Consider the following 26,294-nt stretch of genomic DNA (forward strand, 5'->3'; position numbering starts at 1 on the left):
CGCCAATTTTATGTTCGTAAACAGACAGGCAACAACAACAGCAGAGCAACTTTATGAATGGCACAGTTTGACGAGTTACAGTGAGAGTTAGGGCGTGCTGTGTCAGTGTTAGTACCTTGGGTGTAGAGGGGAAAGTGTCTCCGAAGCGCATTCTGAAAATCCAACTGTAAGAGGACTTCGTATTGCGACTGCTTTATCCGACAATACTGTTTTAAGGTTTGTAACTCCACACACACACACACACACACACGCAGACACAGACAAAGAGGCACACATATACACATACACAAGTACACATACACATACACACATGCCTCTCTATGCCGGTATGGATGTATTCCCTTTCATGGCCGTGTATTCATGTTGGTTAATAACGGTGTCAAGAAAGTTTGCAACACACGATCAAGGCATTATAATTATGTCTGTCTCTAATACACAGACCAGGTCTTCGCAAGGTCATAAACATCCTTTATGCGATTTGGTGTCAAAGTTGAATTCCGTCACGACCGGTAAACACAGGTATGCCTTTTTTTCGTTGCACTCCGGCTAACACTACTGCGCACTTTGCTTTTCGTGATGATTATTTTTATTGTTTTGTGTCTTTGATCGCCACATCCGTTCGCAATACCTGAAAGTATTTGTGTTTATAACCAACCAACAAACAAACCTACCTATCCATATCTATGTATTAGTTTGTCTAGATCCGATCGCTTATCCGTTCGTCCGTTCGTCCGTACGTCTCTCTCTTTCTGTCTCTGTCTCTCTCTCTCTCTCTCTGTCTTTCTCTCTCTCTGTCTTTCTCTCTCTCTGTCTTTCTCTCTCTCTCTCTCTTTGTCTCTGTCTCTCTCTCTCAACCTCTCCCTCTCTCCCCTCTCTCTGTCTTGCTCCCCCTTCTCTCTCTCCCTCTCTCTCCCCCTCTCTCTCCCTCTCCCCCTTCTCTCTCTCCCCCTCTCTCTCCCTCTCCCTCCTCTCTCTCTCTTTCCCCACTCTCTCTCTTTCTCTCTTTCGCACACTTCTCTCTCTCGTCAGCCTCAAAACAGAGAACGTATCAAATCATGACGCAGTTGCACAAGTTCAGCTTGCCTTACATCCATATACTTATATACTGTACTAACTGCTTATATTCATTCTCCTCACTGACCCGCTGTGTCGACGATGGACTTTCTGACATCCAATTACCTTCTACCCTGTCTCGACAGTCTTTTCGTGTATGACTGCGTGTAAAACCCATTTAGCCTACCTGTCTATCCCCCATACAAAAAAAATCCATAACGTATAGGCATTTGTAAATCATATGTTAGATTTGATTTTTCGTATAATGCGTTAAAACACACACACACACACACACACACACACACACACACACACACACACACACACACACACACACACACACACACATTCACACGCACACTCGCACGCACACACACACACACACACACACACACATACACAAACATACACAAACACACACACACACTCGCACGCACACGCACACACACAAACCCACACACACACACACACACACACACACACACATACACACACACACACACACACATACACACACACACACACACACTGCAACCAGCAAAACCATCAACCAACCAAACAAACAAACAAACGAATTTACAAACAGGAATTATTAAACAAAGCAATAGACTATCACATATGTGACCCGTTCTCACAAAAAGATAGATAAGTTGACTTTTAACATCCTGTGATATGCATATGCTAAGAAAGTACAAAAATCCCTCTTTAAGAGGATGTAAGTTGCAAGTAAGTGGTAAAAAAAGACTTTCTTACATCAGTTTAAAGCTAATGATCCAGCATGTCGGCCATTGTTAGAAATTCACTGAAAACAGGTCTTTTTCCCTAGCAGCCTAGGTAATACTTGCTTTATAGCTTATAATATGGCGAGAAATAGTATAAAAGAGCATATTAATGAGACCAGACAGATTGTTTGGGGCCGTTACAACCGTTATGATTAGGTTTCCATGAAAGTCTTGGTGCACCAGATCAAAATTTAGTCCTTGATGTTTTCAACGATGTAAAACTGAGCAAAAAAATTATTGCACCCATTTTCGTACCCCAACTAAAACATTCATTGCCGTGTCATTTCATTCCAACTGTATATACCATTAAAGGCCCTTCACTTGGCTACATGGCACACTTTTTAGATCAAAGATTTGTGTTGTAGGTATCACGTGACCGCCGCCGAAGTAAGGGTACCCCCAAAATCGACATGACAAAAACAATGTACCAATTAAAAAAACAAAAAAAATTCAGAATAGGCTTAACTTGGCACCGTTTACAAACGAGGAGAAAGCCAAATCATGTATTTATGGAGAACAGGTTATTTTGTTTTGCTATCAGCCGTATCTCTTGTGTTATGTCAGTTCTACTGATGCAGGTGTTGAGCGCACGAGCAGTAGAAAACGAGAGATTTTTGTCCGTCCATTTTGAGGAGTACCGTGACTAAAAGCGCTATATTTCAGCAATGGCGGAATGGATTGCTTCAATACTTTCAGGATCTTAAGTCTACATACGAGACGTACGTCCAGTAAAATTTCGCATCGTTACAGATATTTGTTGAGATGATAAGCAATCTTCCGGAAAATGTTTTAAAACGTGTCATACGTTTAAAGGTTTACATCATGACTTTGCATGCGTACCGACAAATGAATGTTACAAACACTGCCAAAGTTTCATATTTATGCAATCACTAGTTTACGTGACGGCGCAGTGGCGTGGTGGTAAGACATCGGCCTCCTAACCTGACTTGAATTTTAAACGGCCACTCACATTGAGCGGGAGGGGTGTTGAGCGCAAGGGGTCATTTAGTGTTGACACGGTGTTGAGAAGAGTGTTGGTTGGTGGGTGGTGTTGATTTATTTTATCTCATGCTTCTGCTGCTGCTGCATCATTATACTGCTGATAATGTCGTCTTCGTCATCGTTGTTGTTGTTGTTGTTGCTGCTGCTGTTGTTGTTGTTGTTGTTGTTGTTTTAAATTTTCAGTTATGATGTTGATGTTGTTGTTGTTGTTGTTGTTGTCGTCATTGTCGTCGTCGTCGCTGCTGCTGCTGCTGCTGCTGCTGCTGCTGCTGCTGTTGTTGTTGTTGTTTTTTGTTGTTGTTGGTCGTTTTGTTTGCATATGTTTGTAACAAAACAGAAATATGTACTTAAAACAGTAAGGACAACCGAAAACAGGAAAGTCTGAAACTTATTTATGAAATGTGTTTTCAAATATTAACATTTAAATACATTTATACTTTTCTGAACAGGAACTCCTAGGATATTGTTGTGGAGAACGAAGTCATAGGAAAACAAAGAAAGCCAAGTACTTGCGAAGAAGGAGGAGTTGAATGTGATTATTCGCAAGATTCCACTTGAAGTCAGGTACATACACAAATCCTCAGCACAAAGAATTCTCACGGGGAGAAAAGGAGACAAGCCTCATATGTAGGATGATATATCGCACATACACTATGTACATAATTTATACACTAAGGCATTATGAAACTTTTTTTTTTTAAATATATACGTTATTTGCGTGTTTGACCAAAATATGACATTTTACACAGATCGAGACAGTCATTGTTCTCCGAGACCGCGATAGCGGTCGAGGTGAACAATGACTGTCGAGATCTGTGTAAAATGTCATATGTTGGTCAAACACGCAAATAACATTTATGTATCGATCGAATTCCTTTCAGGTACTTATGACTTTGTTGTTGTTTTGACGATTGAACGAGCACACACACACATGCATGCAATCCACATGTATGCAATCAAACACATAAGCTTCATATTTGGGCGTTTCAGGTTGACCGAAACTTCAAATGAACTACAAAACACACGTCATGTACTGACTTTGTTGTTGTTTTGACATTGAACAGCACACACACATGCAATCAAACACATGACGTGTTTTTTTTTTAGTTCCTTTGAAGTTTCGGTCAACCTGAAAAGCCAAATTATAAAGTTTTGTCGGCCTCTGACGTCACATGACTCAAAGAAGGGAAATCCAATCTCCAATCGATACATTAACAGCTATTGTGTTTTCAGCGTAGCAATAGGGCCCGATATTTAGACGAGACAAGTATAATGCCGACGAGTCGAAGACGAGTCGCATTATACTTGTTCGAGTCTAAATATCGGACCCTATTGCTACGCTGAAAACACAATAGCGTTTATATAGCTATTCTGACATTAAATTCTGTGTTAGAATCATGTTTTTGTCAGCGACAAGTACCAGAATGGTCCATGTCGTTGATTGCAGACGACGGTTCCGGAAATAACCGAACATTGAAAAACCCACGGACATGTATTACGGAGAAAACTCGAGATAACCGGATGCTCAGCATTACGTCAATATGTTAGGAATCATATGACGTCATGACGTATCATGCTTGCCTACGTAGATTGTATGTTCGAAAGTCTGACTTCTGTTGGGAATTCGCGTGGTGAAGACAGCGGTAAATCTGTAGATGATAAGAGAACAAGGATTGTCTCAGAAGAAACGACGAAATGTTTCAGACCGGTAACTTCATTTCAACATTGCACTATACAATGGACGTTCTATGTGACAGGAGAGTTTGCTGATTTTGTGTTAAACATTGGAGAGATCGTCTGCTAGAATCCGAAATAGGTCGCTTCAGATTGCAGCTTCTGGAAATTTGCAAGGTTTGTTGCCTGTTAAAGAACTGGATTTTACACGTAATGTATGTCATGTACAGTAAGCAACAACAAAAACACACACAAAGCAAATGGCATCGTCTGTCGACTAGTCACAGACTGACAGAAACAAACCTGGCGAGGTATGCGTGTACTTTATACACGTGGAAGAAACCGGAACCACGCGTCTTTGTTATTGCCGATATCGTTTGGATATCGGCAAAAATGGCCAACTTTTGTATCGTTATGCTTTGATGATCGGAAAAGGGATGTGTGAGACCATCCAATCACAGCCCCCGAATTCCCCCACGTGTCCATCAGAATAGCTATATATACACATAACAAAAATCCGTTTTTAATGACGTCACAGACGAACATAGACGCATGAGAGAACACAATGAAAGAGAACCTTAACAAAAAGACACACAGAAAAACTCACGACAAAACACACCACCCGTAATTTTTAAAGATTAAAAGACCTATCTAATCAGACCAAGCTTTCACGAGCGTAAGCCTCACCAAAAGACTACTACTACAGAGGACAACCTCATCTTTACAACCTCACCGTTTCAGACAAGGAGCGAGAGAAAATTGAAGCAAACTTCAGAAGCGGTTACCACATGAAGGAGACTACCAGATCACTGTACTACCAAGATGGCGGCGAGGCAGTACACTCGGTTGAGTGGAGCTGACATCGGAGTGCTCATCTCCTACTTCGTACTCGTTATCCTCATCGGTGTGTTTGTGAGTATCTCAGTACTTTAATACTTTTTGTTGTTGTTGTCTTTGTTGTGTGTGGTGGGAATCAGCTTTCTTCTAAGATATTAGGGCTTACAAACAGAGATGTCTTATTTTCCTAATATATGTATATAAGGTAAAGGTTAAGAAAAAACCGTAAATAATTTAATCAACAATTCAGTCAATTAATAAATCAATAAATCAATACGTATAAATTTAAAGATTTAGCCTAATATATTTATCTAAGGTAAAGGTAAATGGATTTTTTAAAAAAACGTTAATAAATCAATTAATAAATCAGTCAATAAATTAATCAATAAATCACACATATACATTACTTTAATACTTCGTTATCCCATTGCTGGAAAATTCCGGTCTCTTTCTACAAGTGGAAATTAAAGCTAGAAGCAACAAGATTCGCGCTACCAAGGTGCTTGCATGTTTAGGTGCAACCAGCCACATGCACTTCTGGCAAAATCACCGAGGTCTTTTACGTGCCACAGCGGTGTCACGGGGTCGAGATATCGATACCGATTCTGAGTCTACACATCATCAAGTTGACCCGACAATCAGACAGAATGACAGACTAAAACAAGTCGCGTAAGGCGAAAATACAATATTTAGTCAAGTAGCTGTCGAACTCACAGAATGAAACTGAACGCAATGCCATTTTTCAGCAAGACTGTATACTCGTAGCATCGTCAGTCCACCGCTCATGGCAAAGGCAGTGAAATTGACAAGAAGAGCGGGGTAGTAGTTGCGCTAAGAAGGATAGCACGCTTTTCTGTACCTCTCTTTGTTTTAACTTTCTGAGCGTGTTTTTAATCCAAACATATCATATCTATATGTTTTTGGAATCAGGAACCGACAAGGAATAAGATGAAAGTGTTTTTAAATTGATTTCGACAATTTAATTTTGATAATAATTTTTATATATTTAATTTTCAGAGCTTGTTTTTAATCCGAATATAACATATTTATATGTTTTTGGAATCAGCAAATGATGGAAAATAAGATAAACGTAAATTTGGATCGTTTTATACATTTTTATTTTTTTTTACAATTTTCAGATTTTTAATGACCAAAGTCATTAATTAATTTTTAAGCCACCAAGCTGAAATGCAATACCGAAGTCCGGGCTTCGTCGAAGATTACTTGACCAAAATTTCAACCAATTTGGTTGAAAAATGAGGGCGTGACAGTGCCGCCTCAACTTTCACGAAAAGCCGGATATGACGTCATCAAAGACATTTATCAAAAAAATGAAAAAAACGTTCGGGGATTTCATACCCAGGAACTCTCATGTCAAATTTCATAAAGATCGGTCCAGTAGTTTAGTCTGAATCGCTCTACACACACACACACACACAGACAGACACACACACACACACACACACACGCACATACACCACGACCCTCGTTTCGATTCCCCCTCGATGTTAAAATATTTAGTCAAAACCTGACTAAATATAAAAACCTAATCATATGACGTACAATATTGAAAAAGAGACCAAGAAAGTGAGTTTGCAAAAAGGATCATGTTTTTGGGTGTGTGTTTTTCAGTAGAGACACGTGAAAGCAGATTACCGTGTTTACCCAATCAAAATGTTTAACGCAGTTATCAGTAAAACCCAATCTTTATTGCCATATTCTTCATGGGCTGAAACTCCCACTTACATTTGTGTTTTTGCACGGGTGGGTTTTTCCGTGCATGACCGTTTTTACCCCTCCATTTAGGCAGCCATACACCGCTTTTGGGGGAAGCATGCTGGGTATTTTCGTGTTTCTATAACCCACCGAACTCTGTCATGGATTACAGGTTCTTTTCCTTGCGCACTTGGTCTTGTGCTTACGTGTAGACGCGAAGTAATAACACTAGCAGGTCTGCACATAAGTTGATCTGGGAGATCGGAAAATTATCGACCCTTAAACCCACCAGGCACGGCCGGGATTCGAACCCACAACCTTCCGCTAGGGAGGCCTGTGTCTTATCCACAAGACCATTGCGCCAAAATGTAAAATTAATTCAATTTGTTTTTTTGTTTTGTTTTTTTGTTCTCTTTCTCGACTGGATGGCCGAGTGGTAACGCACTTGCGCTCGGAAGCGAGAGGTTGCGAGTTCGACCCTGGGTCAGGGCGTTAGCAATTTTCTCCCCCCTTTCCTAACCTAGGTGGTGGGTTCAAGTGCTAGTCTTTCGGATGGGACGAAAAACCGAGGTCCCTTCGTGTACACTACATTGGGGTGTGCACGTTAAAGATCCCACGATTGACAAAAGGGTCTTTCCTGGCAAAATTGTATAGGCATAGATAAAAATGTCCACCAAAATACCCGTGTGACTTGGAAAAATAGGCCGTGAAAAGTAGGATATGCGCCGAAATGGCTGCGATCTGCTGGTCGATGTGAATGCGTGATGTATTGTGTAAAAAATTCCATCTCACACGGCATAAATAGATCCCTGCGCCTTGAGTCCGAGTCTGGAGATACGCGCGCGATATAAGACTTCATATAACATAACATAACATGTTTCATTGTTTGTTGTTGTTTTTCTTCACGTGAAACAGGCTATGTGGAGGTCCAACAGGCAAACTGTCAGTGGTTATTTCTTGGCTGGTCGCTCTATGTGGTTTCTGCCGGTGAGTAAATGATCTGTGTGTTAGTGTGTGTGTGTGTGTGTGTGTGTGTGTGTGTGTGTGTGTGTGTGTGTGTGCGTGTGTGTGTTAGTGTGTGTTAGTGTGTATGTGTGTGTGTTAGTGTGTGTGTGTGTGTGCGTGTGTGTGTGTGTGTGTTTGTGTGAGCGTGTGTGCGTGTGTGTGTGTGTGTGTTTGAATGTGCGCGCGCGCGCGTGTGTGTGTGTGTGTGTGTGTGTGTGTGTGTGTGCGCGCGTGTGTGTGTGTCTGTGTGTTTCTGTGTGTGTCTGTTTTCTTTGTGTGTCTGTTTCTGTGTCTGTTAGTGTATTGCTGTGTCTGTGTTCAGTGGTTATTTAAACCTGTACCTTTGTGTGTTTTAATTAATGATTTTCTTCACAGGTCTTAAGAGAGGATTCACATTCATAGACTTCTGTACCAGTTAGGGCACCCTCCTTCTCGTGAAAACATTTCGGCTCGACATCTCCGATCTTGCCAGGCTCTCCACTTGGACATTTACCGAAAGTGAAAAGCATGTATTCGTCAAAGTGGAGAGAAAGTCTTATTCCATGTTAAAGCCTGCCCAGATCTGAGATGGGAATATTACTGCCAGGGATTGTGCATGTGCCTTTAAGCACTAACATTGATATATTTCATCTGCTTTCAAGCACGTTTCCCATTCTCATGTAAAAGAACTTAAAACCTAAGTAGATGAAGTTTTTAAACAGAAAAACGAAGGTTAGTTTTCAAGTTGATTACATCGTTTATCGTTTTGCCAATAACACTCCGCAGACGATACCGTTTTAAATGTGTAAGTAGACATATGATTTTGATCTATCGATACATTTGTAATCATGCCGAGAATGTCTTACGGATGCAGATTGGTGCATCTCTGTTTGTCAGCAACATTGGTACGGAGCATTTCATTGGTCTAGCCGGTTCTGGTGCGGCTCAAGGCATCAGCGTGGGAGCCTGGGAATTCAACGTAAGTAAATAACAAACAAGCTGATGCTCCTCTTTCTTTAGTTCTCTTTCTCCTCATTTGCTTTTGATTTATTGATGCTTTTTTTTTAATCAGTGGCATCGAGCTGGAATATTCTGTCAGAAAATTCAAAGGCTTTTCTGAAATATTCTGTCAGAAAATAAACAAAAAGGCTTTTCTGAATTAATAATCTGAAATTGTGTCGATTTTTGAAATTGAAACTTATGTTGTGGTCAGGTTGATTATAGGGGTCCCCTCATTTGAGCGACTGTCACGCGAACCTTGTAAAATAAATATTCAATAAAAATAAATATACCAGATAGCTGAGTCAGGTGACTTGTAGGGCATATAACTTTTTGGAGAAAACAACAAGCGTGTGCCCCCCCAAAAAAAGAAGAAAAAAAAAGAAAGAAAACAAAGCATGACTGTGGCCTTTCCATAAGTCAAGAAAGTGTCAATATTTGTGTAGCAGGGTTTAGATGAGAGATTATTTTCATTTTAACAGTCAAAAGAAAACAAAGAAGCATAATCATATGTGGAGGGCGTTGTTGACGCTGGCTTTATCATTTAGCTTTTCTTGATTGTAGTGGTGGTGAAAGGTATGACGACGACGACGACGACGAGGACGACGACGATGATGATGATGATGATGAGGATGAGGAGGAGGAGGATGAGGAGGAGGAGGATTACGCCTACGACGACGACGAAAACGACACGATGATGACGATATTAACTACGACTTCAGACCGGCCCCTGTAGCGCAATGGTTAGCGCATCGGGCTGCGGGCCGGGAGGTCGTGGGTTCGAATCCCATCAGGGTCATGTGGGTTTTTCGGGCTACGGTCGGCTCCTACCCAGAGTGGAAGTGCTATGGTTCCTATGGGAAGGCTGGGATCACACAGCCGAGTGTCATTCACTTAACGAATGCGACTTTGAAGGTGCTCAGGTTCTGTATACCTGACCAACACCGCAGGTGCGGCAGTTCTCGGGCCTGTTTGACGCCAGGATATATTATGACAGTAAGCGTAGAGTGCTGCCCTGTCACGTAGTCTCAAAACCAAAATTGGAAATCCAAAGCATAATCATATAATCATCCTCATCTCATTAATCATCCAAAATATAAATTGTCCTTGCTCTTGTGGCCCTTCATGCCCGGAGCTCTCATGGTGACCTTGGTCTCAGTGTTCCTGTTCGATCCTTCCCTGAATAGTAGTTCTGCTGTCAGTCTTCAACGTGTGACGTTCTGGGGGGTCGACGGAGGGACGTGGTGGTGGTCTGCTCTCTGGAGGAGACGCTCACTCAGTCTGGCTCCGCGACTTAGAAGTCAATGTCGTTTGTAGGGGGCATAGTGGGTAGTGGGCTGCGTCCGTTAGCTCGGGACAGACCCACTACTGAACACCGTGCAGAAGTGCAGTGTCATCTTCCGAGGGTAGCCTACCGCAGCGGCCCGACATCCCCCCCCCCCCCCCCATGGAGCGTCTGTAAAATCGACAAGTCTGGCAGCAGACGAAATTCAGAGGTGGTTGGAGCAGCGAGTGCCGGGACGGGGCAGTGTGAGAGCACAACGGGACAAAGGAACAGGTGTAAAGACGAAAAAAAAAGAAAAAAAAAAGAGAAAACTACGACTTCAGATCATTCCAATGTTCCTCGTAAAATATTAGGCACTGGAGTTTGTTAACCTGTTTTCCTTTCGCAGGCTTTGCTGTTGCTGCAGCTGTTGGGGTGGGTCTTTGTACCCGTCTACATCGCCTGCGGGGTAAGAAAATAGTTTTTAAACCTGCAAATTCAGTTATTTTACCGGTAAAATCTCGAAATACAAGAAACAAAATTGGCAACCGGTCGTAAGCCTACATACCGGCTGATATTGTATTTCACAGGTTTGTTCCTGACAAAGATATAATGTAAGGACTGGAGGTCGCAACAACTCCTACTGTATTCTAGACATTGTTTGACTTGTAACAGAGTAATAAGCGGTTTTTGTGAAAGTTAGCTTTTTTACTTGTGATGAAATACTTGTTTGGAAAATGTTCACTATTATGCATACTTCGATGCAACTCTTTTTCATCTATGCTGCGTACCTTTTGGGTAGGTTAATCCTTCACAGGTACAGAAGTTTTCTGTGTGAATGCTTTTTTCAGACATACACGATGCCCGAATACTTGTCGAAAAGATTTGGCGGTCAGAGACTTAGAGTCTACTTTGCTGTTCTATCACTCATCCTCTACATATTCACCAAGTGCTCGGTAAGGAGAAACGGGGTATTTACACAAATCCATTGGAGGCATGATCCCGGGTTTTACTCCGACTTTAGATGATTACATTTTCTTAAAGAGTTTTTTATGCTCTATCCAGTGGTAAAAACCGTTTTAGAAAAGAGCAAAAACTTTTCTAGTTATAAGCCTGGGATTAAGGTGACCCTCACACTGATGCCTGACACCGAGCAAGGTGACATCCGACTCATTTCGTGGTGGAGGGTCACAGATACACATGTGTATGCGTGTTTAGATGGTATCAGCAATCGGCACTTATGACAGAATGACCGAGGTCTTTTACGTGCCACTGTGGTGACAAGGGGGTGGGACATGGCTACCGTCTTTTGGTCTGCACATGAAGTTGACCTGTGAGAGAGTCACGTGCCAAACAGGGTAATGTTGGTGGTATTTGTGCATGTGTAAGTTGTGTTAAACGTATGAGATTCACAAATAACCACAATGTTGTACCTTTGAGGAATGTTTAATAATAAAGGTAATTTGAAGATTAGATTTTTACAGAACTCTAAATGTTGTCTACATTTGTTCAGGGATATTATTCGTATTCTTTTGTACTGAGATATTATTCCTTTAACCGGAAAGGGACTTTTAACGCGGTCCTTGATTGAGCTCGAAGTCGACTTCGCGAAGTCTTTTTACCGAAAACTCAGTGCTAAAGCTTCGTGCGGCCAGCTTCGCGAAGTGTACTTTGCGTAGTCTATTTACCGAAAACTCAGTGCTAAAGCTTCGTGCGGCCAGCTTCGGGAAGTGTACTTCGCGAAGTCTATTTACCGAAAACTCAGTGCTAAAGCTTCGTGCGGCCAGCTTCGGGAAGTGTACTTTGCGTAGTCTATTTACCGAAAACTCAGTGCTAAAGCTTCGTGCGGCCAGCTTCGCGAAGTGTACTTTGCGTAGTCTATTTACCGAAAACTCAGTGCTAAAGCTTCGTGCGGCCAGCTTCGCGAAGTGTACTTTGCGTTGTCGACTTCACCCAGTTATTTTGAGGCTTTAAGATTAGCTGTTCGAAGAATACGATTGTCTTTTTATTTGACTTGTATCTACTTTCACACAGGGAGATCTCTACACAGGTGCACTGTTCATCCAGCAGTCGCTCAACTGGGACCTGTATGTGTCAATAGTGATCCTCGTCTTGCTGACAGCTGTCCTGACTATCACAGGTAATATCCTTATTCCTCTTGCAACCAACCACGTCAACTGTGACCTGTACGTGTCTACAGTATCCTGACAGCTGTCCTGACTATCACAGGTAATATCATTATTCCTCTTGCAACCAACCACGTCAACTGTGACCTGTACGTGTCTACAGTAATCCTGACAGCTGTCCTCACTATCACAGGTAATATCATTATTCCTCTTAAAAGTCACCACGTTAATTGGAACCTGTACGTATCTATAGTGATTCTTGTAATGACAGCTGTCCTGACTATCACAGGTAACATCATTATTCCTCTTACATCTAAGCAGGAATTGAGAACCTCGCGTCAAAGCCCTGGGCTACCACTAAGAGGTTGATAGCCCTGGTTTATCTCGAGCAGACATCCATCAATCCATCGATCCATTAATCTATCAATCCATCAATCCATCAATCTATCTATCCATCCATCCATCAATGAATCAACCAATCAATCAATCACCTATGAACCAACAGGTTTTATCAAGCAAGTAATCAACCAATTAATTAATCAGTCCATCCTTCATTTTTTCAGTTTTTAAATTGCTTCGTCAAAAGTTTTAACATGGTAAGATCGACCTATTTGTTTGCTTTGCTTTATTTTGCTTTCTTTTGTTGGATTTGGGGGATTTGTCTTTGCGCATGTGTGTGCCTTTTGTTTCTGTCTAATACTGAAAGTCCAGCAAGGTTTTGTTGCCTTCCTACGTCACACTATTTTGAATAATGTGACGTCATACATTTATCGATGATGTTGTGAACTTGCGGGTTATGACGTCATACATTATCGATGACGTTGTGAACTTGCAGGTTATGACGTCATATATTATCGACTAGATGAATACCCGCTTCGCCGGGTACGGCTTCGCCGGGAAGAAGTCGAACCGAATACCCGGCTGCGCCGGGGACGCGGCTTTGCCGGGTGTACGCCGGCTTTGTCGGCGCACCGCACGAAGGAAGGGAGATAAACGCGCAAAACACTGGAGAAGAGTAAAAATAGTATAACGGGAATATGGATTGAGCGTTGTCGACAGTGACCTTCTAAAAATAGAAACGGGAATATGGATTGACGCCACACGAAGGGAGGGAGATAAACGCTGAAAACATTGAAAAAGATAAGAAAGAGTTACTGGGAATGGATCCAGAGAAAACCCAAAATCGGTTCAGCGCTGTGCGCTGAGAGCACGTGTTGAAATATCTCATCGAGCAGGTTGTGTCCGGGGTGTAGCTGAATATGGCCACCAATTTTGAAACAGATCCATCGAGAACCTTAGGCGTGCATCGCGGACACACACACACACCACACACACACACACACACACACACACACACACACACACACACACACACACACACACACACACACACACACAGACACAAGTCGTATATATATATATAGACTAGATGAATACCCGCTTCGCCTGGTACGGCTTCGCCGGGAAGAAGTCGAGCCGAATACCCGGCTGCGCCAGGGACTCGGCTTTGCCGGCGCACCGCACGAAGGAAGGGAGATAAACGCGCAAAACACTGGAGAAGAGTAAAAATAGTATAACGGTAATATGGATTGAGCGTTGTCAACAGTGACCTTCTAAAAATAGAAACGGGAATATGGATTGACGCCACACGAAGGAAGGGAGATAAACGCTGAAAACACTGGAGAAGATAAGGAAGAGTTACTGGGAATGGATCCAGAGAAAAACCAAAATCGGTTCAGCGCTGCGCGCTGAGAGCACGTGTTGAAATATCTCATCGAGCAGGTTGTGTCCGGGGTGTAGCTGAATATGGCCACCAAATTTGAAAAAGATCCATCGAGAACTTTGGCCGTGCATCGCGGACACACACACACACACACACACACACACACACACACACACACACACACACACACACACACACACAAGTCGTATATATATATATATATATATAGATAGATGACGTTGTGAACTTGCAGGTGGTCTAACGGCTGTGATCTACACGGACACTTTACAAGCTGTGCTGATGGTCGGAGGAGCGCTGTATCTCATGGTCAAGGGTAATTATTAAATACGCTTATAGCCATTTTTTAGTATTATTTATCTTTATTCTCCACGTCATTTCGCCCGAACTTTTTCCACATTGGGGGACACTAAAGACTTTCCAGAAAGTCCAGACATTGCCAACTCTTATTTGCAGATTATTTTCTCCTTCTTCTGGGCTGACATTCCCACGTAAACTCATGTTTTTTTGCACGAATGGATTTTTACGTGTATGACCGTTTTTACCCCGATATGTAGGCAGCCATACGCCGACTTCGTGGCATGGCAGATTTTGCCATCATCCTTGCAATTTCTTTTGCCATCTGTCTCCAGGCTTCCAGGAGATCGGGGGGTTTGAAAGGCTGAAGAAAATATATCCACCAACATCCTTGCATATTCTGTTGTTGTCTGTAAGTAGGCTTCCAGGAGATCGTTAGGTTTGAAGGGCTGCCGGAGATAGGTTTGAAGGGCTGCCGGAGAACTGTCAACAAACACTTTTTAATTATAGATATTTTGGCAAGTTTTGTTGATGGAAATAATTGCCATTTCTGTTGTCATCTATTTCCAGGCTTGCGATTTCCGTTGTCATCTACCTCCAGTCTTGCCATTTCTTTTGCCATCTATCTCCAGGCTTCCAGGAGATCGGGGGGTTTGAAGGGCTGCTAGAGAAGTACCCCCAGGCGGTGCCGCGGAACGTGTCGGCCATCGCGGTGAACGAGACGTGCCACTGGCCGGACCGCCAGGCCTTCCGCATGCTGCGAGACGTGGACGACGACTACATGCCCTGGCTCGGCTTCCTGCTGGGACAGACCCCGGGCTCCATCTGGTACTGGTGCGCTGATCAGGTGGGTCTTATGGAAAGTTCTGCCCCGTGCATAAAACCACAGATCAATCCAGGAGTTTAATATGCTATTCTTGGGGCAGAAGCTGAGAGAAAATAAAACACTTCAGTACTGTGAGTCGCTTACATATCTTGTAAGACCTCTGTAAAGTTCTCTCAGACGGTCCGGTTTGGCTAGTCTTTATCCTGCTTTGGGTCAGTGCATTCGGCTTTTCATTGATACTTGTACCTGCGTGTCGATCAGAAAAGCAGCACCCATAAATGAGGGCCCCAAAGGGTTTAAAATCATGATCGTGATTGGCGTTTTTTGACCTTTCTGTGACCGTGATTGCCGAAATTTCCATTTCTGTGATCGTGATGGGACTTTGCCCGTGATCCGTGATGACAAAAAAATCAAGTCTCGTGATCGTCATTTGTTTTCGTGATCGTGATGGGCATTATTGCAAAGCATTTTATTTTCAACGTACATTTTTCACAGCTGTATCACTCTATGATCCTCTATTCGTCAAGGTGTTTGTGATCGTGAAAATAAAAATCAAGGTAAATGTGATCGTGAAAGCTAAAATTTCCCTTCCCGTGATCGTGATGATACCCCCCCTTTGGGGCCCTCATAAATGTCCCAGTTTAATGGAGAAAACAAAAATCTTCATTCAAGTTTCTTGTTCGACATACATGTACGTTCAAGTTCTAAAATGTTCAAGAATTTACGGACCAGAATACGAATCATTACCGTTACATATGTTAATCAGGTGATCGTGCAGCGCGCCCTGGCGGCCAAGAGCCTGTCTCACGCGCAGGGGGCGACACTAATGGCCGGCTTCATCAAGATGCTGCCTCTCTTCATTATGGTCATGCCTGGGATGATCAGCCGTATTCTCTACCCAGGTGAGTGTGACAGGGAGACTACCGTCGCCCTTCACGGCAGGCTCTGCAGAGTGGTTGGCCTTTGAGCGCGAGCTATTAATAGCTCGCCGGCAAGACACCTGTGGGTTATAGTGCTCTGTGTGTGATGGGGTCTGGCAGCTTCTGTCTCCCTGTTTGTTCTTGGTTGCCTTTGTGTAACCATAACAGTTTTTATAGGACTAAAAAATTAAGTCTAAAATTCTCAATCCTGCTTGATTGGACTTCGCCTCCAAAGGAGATTGTCACGTTGTGTTCCGACACTCGGTTGCATACGTAACACCGGATATAGTTGAAAATATTTGGGGTGTGCGCATATACGCATGCATTCAGACATACAGGCGGTCGCATGCGCACCCTCGATGCAGTAGAAGAGGAATATTATACTTAAATATTTGTATCTTGGATTGGTGTATTGATGCGCCAGATTGAATGCCAGATTCTTTATGAAATATCTCTGTCTGCAGACCTGCCTGTCTGCCTGTCTGCCTGTCTGTCTTTCTGTCTGTGTGACTGTCTTTCTGTCTGTCTGTCTGTGTGACTGTCTGTCTGTCTTTCTGTCTGTCTGTCTGTCTGTCTGTGTGACTGTCTGTCTGTGTGACTGTCTGTCTGTGTGACTGTCTGTCTGTGTGACTGTCTGTCTTTCTGTGTGACTGTCTGTCTGTCTTTCTGTCTGTCTTTCTGTCTGTCTGTGTGACTGTCTGTCTGTCTGTGTGACTGTCTGTGTGTGTGACTGTCCGATCAATTTCAGTTTGACTGTTCCCCCTACATCCAACAAATAAACATTGACCTACATCTTGTGGAGCAACGAATTGTAAGTGTTGTTTAAACTGACCCTCTGAAAGTTGCAGAGTTAGTTTCGTGCACAGTATGAACTGATTCGCTCGTGTCTTCTCTGCAAGCGGGTGAACATGTTTTCAAGAGAAGGTTTGTGTCATTATTGTTTGTGTGTGTTTTAAAAGACCGCTGGGTTGATATGTTTGTGAACACAACGTTTTGTTTTGTTAATAATTAAACGTTCCAACACACATACCTTTCTTGTTTTTTGTATGTGGAGCTGGATGCACATTTATTGTTAATCTTGCAGACGAGGTGGCGTGCACGAACCCCGACTACTGTATGGAGGTGTGTCAGTCCCGAGCAGGCTGCAGCAACATTGCCTACCCCAGGCTGGTACTGGGGCTGATGCCTGATGGTCAGTGCATAAGGATAAGCATAAGGATGAGGTACCATATGAGTGTAGCGCGTGAGGTTGGAAATTCAGGCTGCTTTCTCACTTGGAAAAGCAAGCTGCCATACAGTACAGCCTGAATTTGTTTGTTTGTTTGTTTGTTTGCTTAACGCCCAGCCGACCACGAAGGGCCATATCAGGGCGGTGCTGCTTTGACATATAACGTGCGCCACACACAAGACAGAAGTCGCAGCACAGGCTTCATGTCTCACCCAGTCACATTATTCTGACACCGGACCAACCAGTCCTAGCACTAACCCCATAATGCCAGACGCCAGGCGGAGCAGCCACTAGATTGCCAATTTTAAAGTCTTAGGTATGACCCGGCCGAGGTTCGAACCCACGACCTCCCGATCACGGGGCGGACGCCTTACCACTAGGCCAACCGTGCCGGTCAGTACAGCCTGAATGTGTGTATTAATGTTTTCAACAACCTGAGACTTAAGCTGTAATTTTGGATCTTCATAGTGCACATGCGTAAACACGGGGTTGTTATGACATAACAGGGGCGGATTAGGGGGGGAGGGGGTTTACAGGAGATCCGGACCCCCCCCCCCCCCCGGCCGTCCTAAAAAAAAGATTTAATACTAACTTTAAAAGAAATAATGAATGGCTGCTGACACCTGTTGATCATGGTTAAAATCAAGGATAAGCCATACATTGTTCATAAAATAGCTAAATCTCTTCAGCTTCTCCTTGCCCCTGTACCCTACCAGGGATCTACCCCTGGACCCCAGGTTGTAACACCCCCCCCCCCCCTCTGGCTTATAACTGCTCCGCCCCTGCATAACACAGTTGACTCTAGAAAATAAACCTCTCGCGTTCCGTGGGGTTCGAACCCACACCGATAACGACAAACTGCTTTCAAGCCAACGCCCACCCAGCATGTCGTTACAAAATGCAATACCGCATACACATAAACGTATCACAATTAGATAAAACATACTTAAATTATAGGCGATCTCTGAAAAGCAAAGTTAGAATGAGCATAATGTGAAAAGCGTTCAAACGATGAAAACATGAAGATGTCCACCAAGTACAATTTGCATTCTTGGAGTACAAAATGGTGAACAACCACTACACCGAGTTCTCAAACTGAGGCTCATGTAATGAATCGCGTGGTAAACACAACAAAATAGGAATTTTGACCCTTTATGTTTACGAGTAGGGGAAGGGCTCCTAATATGGACCACTTTTTGTTTCATGCTGATAACTAGCTTGTTTTCTTGCGAAGAAGTTTCATTTTGTGTTTGGTAGTCCTTCTCTCTTAGGTTAACCGTTAGGCCTAATTAGAGTGAAATAGCTTTGATAGACATTCAGCAAAAATTAAATACAGAAAAAATCACAAAGGGTCCATATTAGGAGCCTGGGCGCCTAATATGGACCAGTGAAGCGGCCTTCACGAATCACTGTAAAAAGCCCCCTATATTTCAAAATAACATGATACAACTTAGTGTACAAGTCAGCCTAATTAAAATGTGCTCTAGATTTATCTGTTTCGGGTTGATGAGAGCAATATTTGAAGCACACCAGAAAACTAAAGAAGCTTATCAAAAACAGAGTGAAAATAAGGGAAATTATCAACTTCCACGAAAAGATGACTTTTTGTTGCATTTTTTTTAAATCTCGAGGGCTAGTTATAGGTTATTTCCAGCAAGCTTCTTAATGAATTAATGAAAATAGCCTTTAGCTTTTATTTTCTTCGATTTGTTGAAGGTGGTCCATATTAGGGGACTCGCACATACTTTGAGATTTTGCTATTATCTTTTGTTTGCAGTAGAAACTCGGGGTCAACACTGCTAAAATGTAACAAATACGGTTTTAACTGTCATATATAGCAATTTTTGTGTGATAAAAGCTTTGGCTGTGGACAGAAACGAGTCCGTTTTAGGCGGCAAATTTAGAGTGAACGATGCCAAAAGTGAAAAAAAGAGAAAAAGCCTAACGGGTCTGAGATTTCTGTTTCTGAAACTGTTTTGACATGTGCAAGTTATCCAGAGAGGGTGAATACAGCAAATATAACTATTTTGAGCGCTCTAGCGCCGTTAGTTTGTCAGAACAGAAGGTGGTCCATATTAGGAGCCGGTCCATATTAGGAGCCTTTCCCCTACTTCGTTCTTTCATACAGTGTTCTAGATGATCGAACGTGTAGCAAAGACCTGTACGTGTACGTGTAGACTCACTTTTTTCTCCAATGTTCCAAATGCATACGTTGTTTTGCTCCCACCAAGACTGCAGATCTTGGCAAACGCGTGACGTAAAAACTAGATTTGATGACGTTACCCGTACACGTTCCCGTACACGTCCTGAAAAGTGCTGATCTAGATCTTGCTATTGATGGCAGGAGCGCGAGGTCTGATGATGGCGGTGATGATAGCGGCTCTGATGAGCGACCTGGACTCCATCTTCAACAGTGCCAGCACTCTCTTCACCATGGACATCTGGAGGAAGTTCCGCAGGGCAGCCTCCACCACGGAGCTCATGGTCGTTGGAAGGTACGAGAACATCCCGTGGACGTAGACGGGCGCAGTGGCCTAGTGGATAAGACATCGGCCTGCTAATCGAAAATTCGCGAGTTCAAATCCCGGCCGCGGCCGCCTGGTGGATTAAGGGTGGAGATTTGTCCGATCTCCCAGGTCAACTTATGTGCAGATCTGCTAGCGCCTTATCCCCCTTCGTGTGTACACGCAAGCACAAGACCAAGTACGCACGGAAAAGATCCTGTAATCCATGTCAGCGTTCGGTGGGTTGTAGAAACACGAAAATACCCAGCATGCTTCCTCCGAAAGCGGCGTATGGCTGCCTGAATGTCGGGGTAAAAACGGTAATGCACGTAAAAACCCACTCGTGCGAAAAACTGAGTGAACGTGGGAGTTTCAGTCCATGAACGAAAAGAAGAAGAATCCCGTGGACGTGTTATGCCGGTTTTCGTTCATAAGACATAACATTGTTGTTTGTCTCAAGAACCGGTGGGGGTTGTTTGAGACCGATTCTTCAACGATCTTGTTCTCTGATTTGTTCTGGGCCTTCTCCTTAAATCACTATTCAGATTTACGGCGTATGGGTAGTTTTGGTCTCAAATAGATAACAAATTCAATTCACTGTGTTAATTCACATGCTGCTTTATCGTGACCATGTTTTGGTAACATCCGAAAAATAGATTTATTGTGTTCACAGGCTCTTTATCGTGGCCACGTTTTGGTCACATCCGAATTTTTTTTATTGTGTTCACAGGCTCTTCATCGTGACCATGTTTTGGTTACATCCGAAACAAAGATTTATTGTGTTCACAGACTCTTCATCGTAGCCATGGTGGGTGTATCAATCGCATGGGTGCCGGTGATCAAAGAGACGAACCGCGGCCAGGTGTTTATCTACATCCAGGAGGTGACCAACTACCTGGCCCCTCCCTTCGCCGCCGTGTACCTGCTGGCCGTCCTGGTCCCCATGGTCAACGAAAAGGTAATTAAGGCCAAGAAAAAAAAGAAACGATCTTGTGGTGCACGTGCTAAAAGCAATTGGAGACTGGACCAATACGCTGTCACAAGTAAGCCAGGTAAATGTCCTGAACAGGAGACGAGATGGAAGATAACTCTCAAGCAGGCAGAATGCTAACATCATAGCTAAATCCCTTGCACAAATATACCCGAAATAACTTGAACATGTTGATAAAATCAAGTTTTTAACTCTAGTTTCAAACTCGAGGACTTTAGCAGAATGCATAACGCTAAAATCGTAGCAACCTCATTCGTACACACGAAAGAAATGCAATAACCTGAAACTGTTAATAAAATGAACGCTTTTGTTCTAGTTACAAACTCAAGGAATTTAGTAGAATACTTCATGATCAAAGCATAGTAAGTCGCTTGCACCAAATTCAAATAATTCAGTGGAAAACCTGAAACTGTTGATAAAATGAACACTTTTGTTCTACGTGTAGTTCCAAACTGAAGGAAATAGGGTAGAATACTTCATGCTAAAAGCATCTATAGTAAATCCCTTGTACCAAATTCAAATAAGTTAGTAACAAAAATATCCATAACCTGAAACTGTAATTTAAAAGAAACGTAACTGCTCAACAAAATAAAAAGAGAGAGAAAGAAAGAGAGAAGAGATGAGAGTGAAGAGGAGAAAGAGAAAGAGAAGGAGAGAGAAAAAGAAGAAGAGGAAGAAGAAAAAAAAACCACACATAGAAAAAAAGAGAAAAAATGATCCTATGTTTTCCTGCTCGTTTCAGGGAGCATTCTGGTCGCTGATGTTAGCGTTGGTCACGGGGGTGGTTCGTCTGATCATGGCCTTCGTCTACAAGGGGGAGGGGTACTGCGGGGAGCGGGGGCAAGAGATTCCCCCCTTCCTGGCCCGTTTCCACTACATGTACTTCGCCACCTTCATCACCGCTATGACCGCTGTGGTCGCCATCGTCGTCAGTTACTTCACTGCCAGACCTGATCCAAAATATGTGAGTTTTGATTATGGGGGCGAGGACGCCCCCATTCTATACGGATAGTTTAGAGGTTGACCATGGGCAGCGCCATTTTGTTGTGAAATACGTCATCAGTTTGTGTACACAGGAAGTTGTGACATCCGTCACCCTATGGGAGGGGTGAAGGCAACATTGTTCATCTGTAGAAAGTTGTGAAATCCGTCACCCTATGGGAGGGGTGACGTCAAAATTGGTCATCACAGAGTTTGTGTAACACAGGAAGTTGTGAAATACGTCACCCTATGGGAGGGGTGACGTCAAAATTGTTCAACAAAAACATGATATGTCGCATTGTGCAGGGTCAACTGCAACAAACTCAAACCGAGCCATTCATACCTAGCTGTATTTGAGTGACTTATATACCCGACATTTTTATTTCTTATTTTTAGCACAGGTGTAGGAAAAATCATGAACCAAAATGTTATTTATTTTCTAATTTAACATTTTTTTTACAAATATGACCATGGTCTTTTAAACATACAGTGACATTAAACATTGTTATGTTAAAAAAAAGAAAAAAGAAAAAAAAGCTTTTGTGCACAAATCAGAAAATACATTGTACATTTTACCTACAGGCCAAACAGTGTCTGTTGGCGGCAAAGGGCCCAGCAAGTTGCTATTTTTAGATCGATTAAAAGTTGTCAAGAACAGGCGCTTACATTTGGATGTGTCCACTGATAGTAGGTTTGGTTGTGATCAATCAGAATGATGTAGGAATAAAAATGTATGACAGTTTGGTATGATGACATGTAATTCAAATATGCTGAAATGTAATATTATACATGATATAATATTATTATGGCTGTTGCCATGACCATGAACCCCAAGAAAGGTTTAATGTTATGTAAAATCAAAATACCAAACTCAAGCACCTACTAATCTGGTCTACGGTGCGGCTTGGACCTAATAAATATGGATGGACACGCAACTCGCTCAGCCAGCCAGCGCTGCGAGACTTACAGCTGCCAACTTCGCCGCGGCGCGCTCATTGGCTTAGTATTGAACTTGCGTCAAGGCCGATGCGCGTAGATTCCCAGAATGTTTACTTTCGGTTAGATTCTTCGACAGCATTCGCAGAGGTGACTGCCGTATTGTGTACCGCAGTCAGAAGTAATTTATTACTTTTGGGAGTTTAGTAACGTGATATCAGTTTTCAATTGTTCGTTCACTTATATTGCTTTCAGATTTAACACACAAGAAACAGTAGCACGGTTTTCGTTGCGAAAATGTGCATTGGCAGTGCTACGCGATCGAATTGTGTATTATGTACACGCGGTGTTCTTCTGGAAAAGACGTCAGTCGTTCAGCCCGCGAGCGGTGGGATGGGGGGGGGGGTTCACATGGTTTGTTTGTTTCAGAACCACACCCATATACACACATTTCACATGTAAACCATTTGTCCGCCCCCTGTCGATATTTATCGACTAAGTTCCTTGTGGAACATGTGGTTGGTGTGGTGGGGGTGTGTGTGTGTGGTGGGGTTGTGTGTGTGGGGTAGGGTAGGCTAGGGTTGGGTGTTAGGGTGTGTGTGTGTGTGTGTGTGTGTGTGTCTGTGTCTGTGTCTGTGTGTACGTGTGTCTGTGTCTGTCTGTCTGTCTGTGTGCGACCCTGCGTTTTCGTCCGTAAACTTTCTTGACAACCTGACCGCCGTTATTCTGGTCGCGGGTTGGTGTGGTTTGATGTGGTCATACGTCTCTACGTCAGCCTGACTGCGCGCAGGACTGGACTTAATGAAGGAGAGGGGGGGAGGGGGGGAGGGGCTTCTGGAAAGAGGCAGGTGAAGATCAGGGCTTGCCGGGCGGTGGATATTGGTCGCGAGGCCCATCGAATGCTGTTGAAAGTTGGGATTTTAAAGGTATATTTTGGGTCTCTCCTTAACTAAAGTGTAAATTAGCCGGCTAAGGGGATGGACGGAGGGGGCTTTCAACACGTAGCTGCCCCCCCTCCCCCCACCACTCCCCGCCCTGGTGTGATTTTTAGGTGGTTTAATTATTCAGTGGTGTCTCGTATTGTGCTATGCTGTGTCTTCCTCGCTTACTTCATAACTATACCTGAACCTATAGATATGTGGTTTGAGTTGAACTGTAGGTTCGATTCGCAAATAACCGTTCTCAGTTTTTACACTGCTGGTAATCTTTTTTTTACTCTAAAACAGCTGTACAAAACGACATACTGGACTCGCCACGACACGGAACAACCAGCGACAGAGCTCAGCATTCAAAGAACGGAGAGTACTTCCTTTTACGACGACCCCGACACTAAAACCAACGACGGATCTAACTGTGCTGTTGATGCCAAATCCATCACCCTATCCACCATTGACGTGGCAGAGGAACCAGCCAATGGGCCTGCAGAGGGAGAAAAGAAACACCGGTTTGTGGACCCGGCTGTGTACGCTGGGGCAGGACAGAAAGAGGAATCTTGTAAGTTGTAAGATGTGAAGGATTTTGTAAGGTTTTGGACATTTTTGTATGCCATTTTATTATTAAGTTAAACAATGAAAATCTGCTTAAAGCTTTCTGAAGGCATTCTTATTTTCTGCTTTTAAATGTCAATCTTCTTTTCTGCTTTTAAATGTCAATCTTCTTTTCTGCTTTTAAATGTCATTCCTATTTTCTGCTTTTAAATGTCAATCTTATTTTCTGCTTTAAAATGTTAATCTTATTTTCTGCTTTTAAATGTCATTCTTATTGTCTGCCTTCAGCTTTCAAAAGCACCTGCAAGGAACTCTTCTTCAAGTTCGTATGCGGCGTACAGAGAGACCAGACCATCGACGACGTGAGCGAGGAACTCACCGCCAAGGAGAAGCATCTGAAAGACCTCGCCCTGCTGAAACAGAGCCCCGCGGAACGATTGGTTCTGGGTGTGGGTCTGTGCATCATCCTGGCTATCGGGGTGTCCATGTACGTGTTCTGGTCCGTGTACAAGTTTGACGCCGCTCCCTTCTACCCTGAAGGCGCAAACTCCAGCCTTCTCCTTCCTGGCGATGAGAATAAGACTGTGTGAAGTTAGCTTAAAATCTTGATTACTGTGTGAAGTTAGCTTAAAATTCTGTCCTTAATCGAGCCCGAAGTCGACTTTGCAAAGTCTTATTACAACAAAATCAATGCTAAAGCTTCGTGCGGCAAACTTCGCGAAGTATAGTCTACTTCAAGTAGTTGACCTCGCCCAGGTGAGGACAAGTTTTAAGGAGCCATTACCCCCCGCGGGTTAGGGGGAGTCCCATATTAGTTGGGACGAGAAAGAATTTACCCGATGCCACCCAGCATGTCGTAAGAGGCGACAAACGGTTCTGTTTCTCCTTTTACCCTTGTTAAGTGTTTCTTGTATAGAATATAGTCAATGTTTGTAAAGATTTTAGTCAAGCAGTATGTAAGAAATGTTACGTCCTTTGTACTGGAAACTTGCATTCTCCCAGTAAGGTCATATATTGTACTACGTTGCAAGCCCCTGGAGCAATTTTTTGATTAGTGCTTTTGTGAACAAGAAACAATTAACAAGTGGCTCTATCCCATCTCCCCCCTTTCCCCTATCCCATCTCCCCCCTTCCCCCGTCGCGATATAACCTTGAATGGTTGAAAACGACGTTAAACACCAAATAAAGAAAGAAAGGAGCCATTATTTGACTTTGTATCTGCATTCGATTGCTGAACTGAACTTGAACTTCTTCTTCTTCTTCTGCTTGTCGATCACACGTCTATATTGTCAGCCCGGACAGCGAGACAAATGATACTGCCTTCTCTAGGTCCTCCTGCACTGGACTGAACTGAACTTTATTTTACAAGGATTACATGTATAGGAAAACAAAGCGTACTACACTGCTAAGCGTGAAACGAACAATAAAGAAATGAAAAGAACCAACAGCGTCGTATTTTGTTGTTCGTGGGTTATTAACACATTTTATTTACATAACACTGCGACCGGTTTTTGCACAGCGACAGTACGTACACTTCTTCAACCAAGGCCAGTACTTTCATTCACGACAAAGGAAAGCATAGATGCCTAATTAATAAAGTGTAATTGTTCCTCTCGGTGTTCGAGTGACATGCTGTTTCAGCGAACCATCTTCTGAAACCTAATTGTACTCAGCAGACTTGTCTTCCGCGCATAACTTTTGTGTCACCCTTGTTCTTGGCAACAATGAGAGAGGTCGCATTCTTGCAGACAATCATTGACAAAGAAGACCAATCATTTTTAGCATAGAAATGGAGAAGGTGTACTATCATAAAAGCACAGCGGTCAGATGACGTCGAATCTGTGTGAGGTTAAATTTAAGTGCCTGACATACTCGTTAGGGGCAAATTTATATCTGCGCAGAGTCAGCGGCGCTGCATGCTACTGCGATAGGGATTATGACGAGTA

The 26,294-nt window shown here is 43.1% G+C and overlaps 1 protein-coding gene and 1 non-coding gene across 4 annotated transcripts; both read left to right on the forward strand.

Moving 5' to 3' along the window:
- On the forward strand, positions 1-25,789 carry LOC138978747 (sodium/myo-inositol cotransporter-like). 3 transcript variants are annotated; one of them, XM_070351536.1, is made up of 17 exons: positions 2-216; positions 3,287-3,401; positions 5,253-5,423; positions 7,980-8,051; positions 8,923-9,027; positions 10,721-10,780; positions 11,163-11,267; positions 12,346-12,451; positions 14,414-14,494; positions 15,108-15,322; positions 16,068-16,203; positions 17,306-17,413; positions 19,794-19,944; positions 20,743-20,911; positions 21,687-21,908; positions 24,088-24,355; positions 24,637-25,789. In XM_070351536.1, the coding sequence occupies exons 3-17, from the start codon at positions 5,334-5,336 to the stop codon at positions 24,936-24,938; spliced, it is 2,190 nt and encodes a 729-aa protein (XP_070207637.1). In that variant the 5' UTR covers positions 2-216; positions 3,287-3,401; positions 5,253-5,333; the 3' UTR covers positions 24,939-25,789. The 3 variants fall into 3 exon arrangements, with proteins under 3 accessions (XP_070207639.1, XP_070207637.1, XP_070207638.1); XM_070351537.1 differs by lacking the exon at positions 2-216 and adding an exon at positions 501-519; XM_070351538.1 differs by lacking the exon at positions 3,287-3,401 and having other exon boundaries at positions 1-216.
- On the forward strand, positions 9,773-9,846 carry Trnar-gcg (transfer RNA arginine (anticodon GCG)). The gene has a single exon. It is a non-coding gene; the product is annotated as a tRNA-Arg (tRNA).
- Positions 25,790-26,294: the final 505 nt, after the last annotated feature.

This window comes from Littorina saxatilis, linkage group LG10, assembly GCF_037325665.1.
Source record: "Littorina saxatilis isolate snail1 linkage group LG10, US_GU_Lsax_2.0, whole genome shotgun sequence".
Classification (NCBI taxonomy): Eukaryota; Metazoa; Mollusca; class Gastropoda; order Littorinimorpha; family Littorinidae; genus Littorina; species Littorina saxatilis.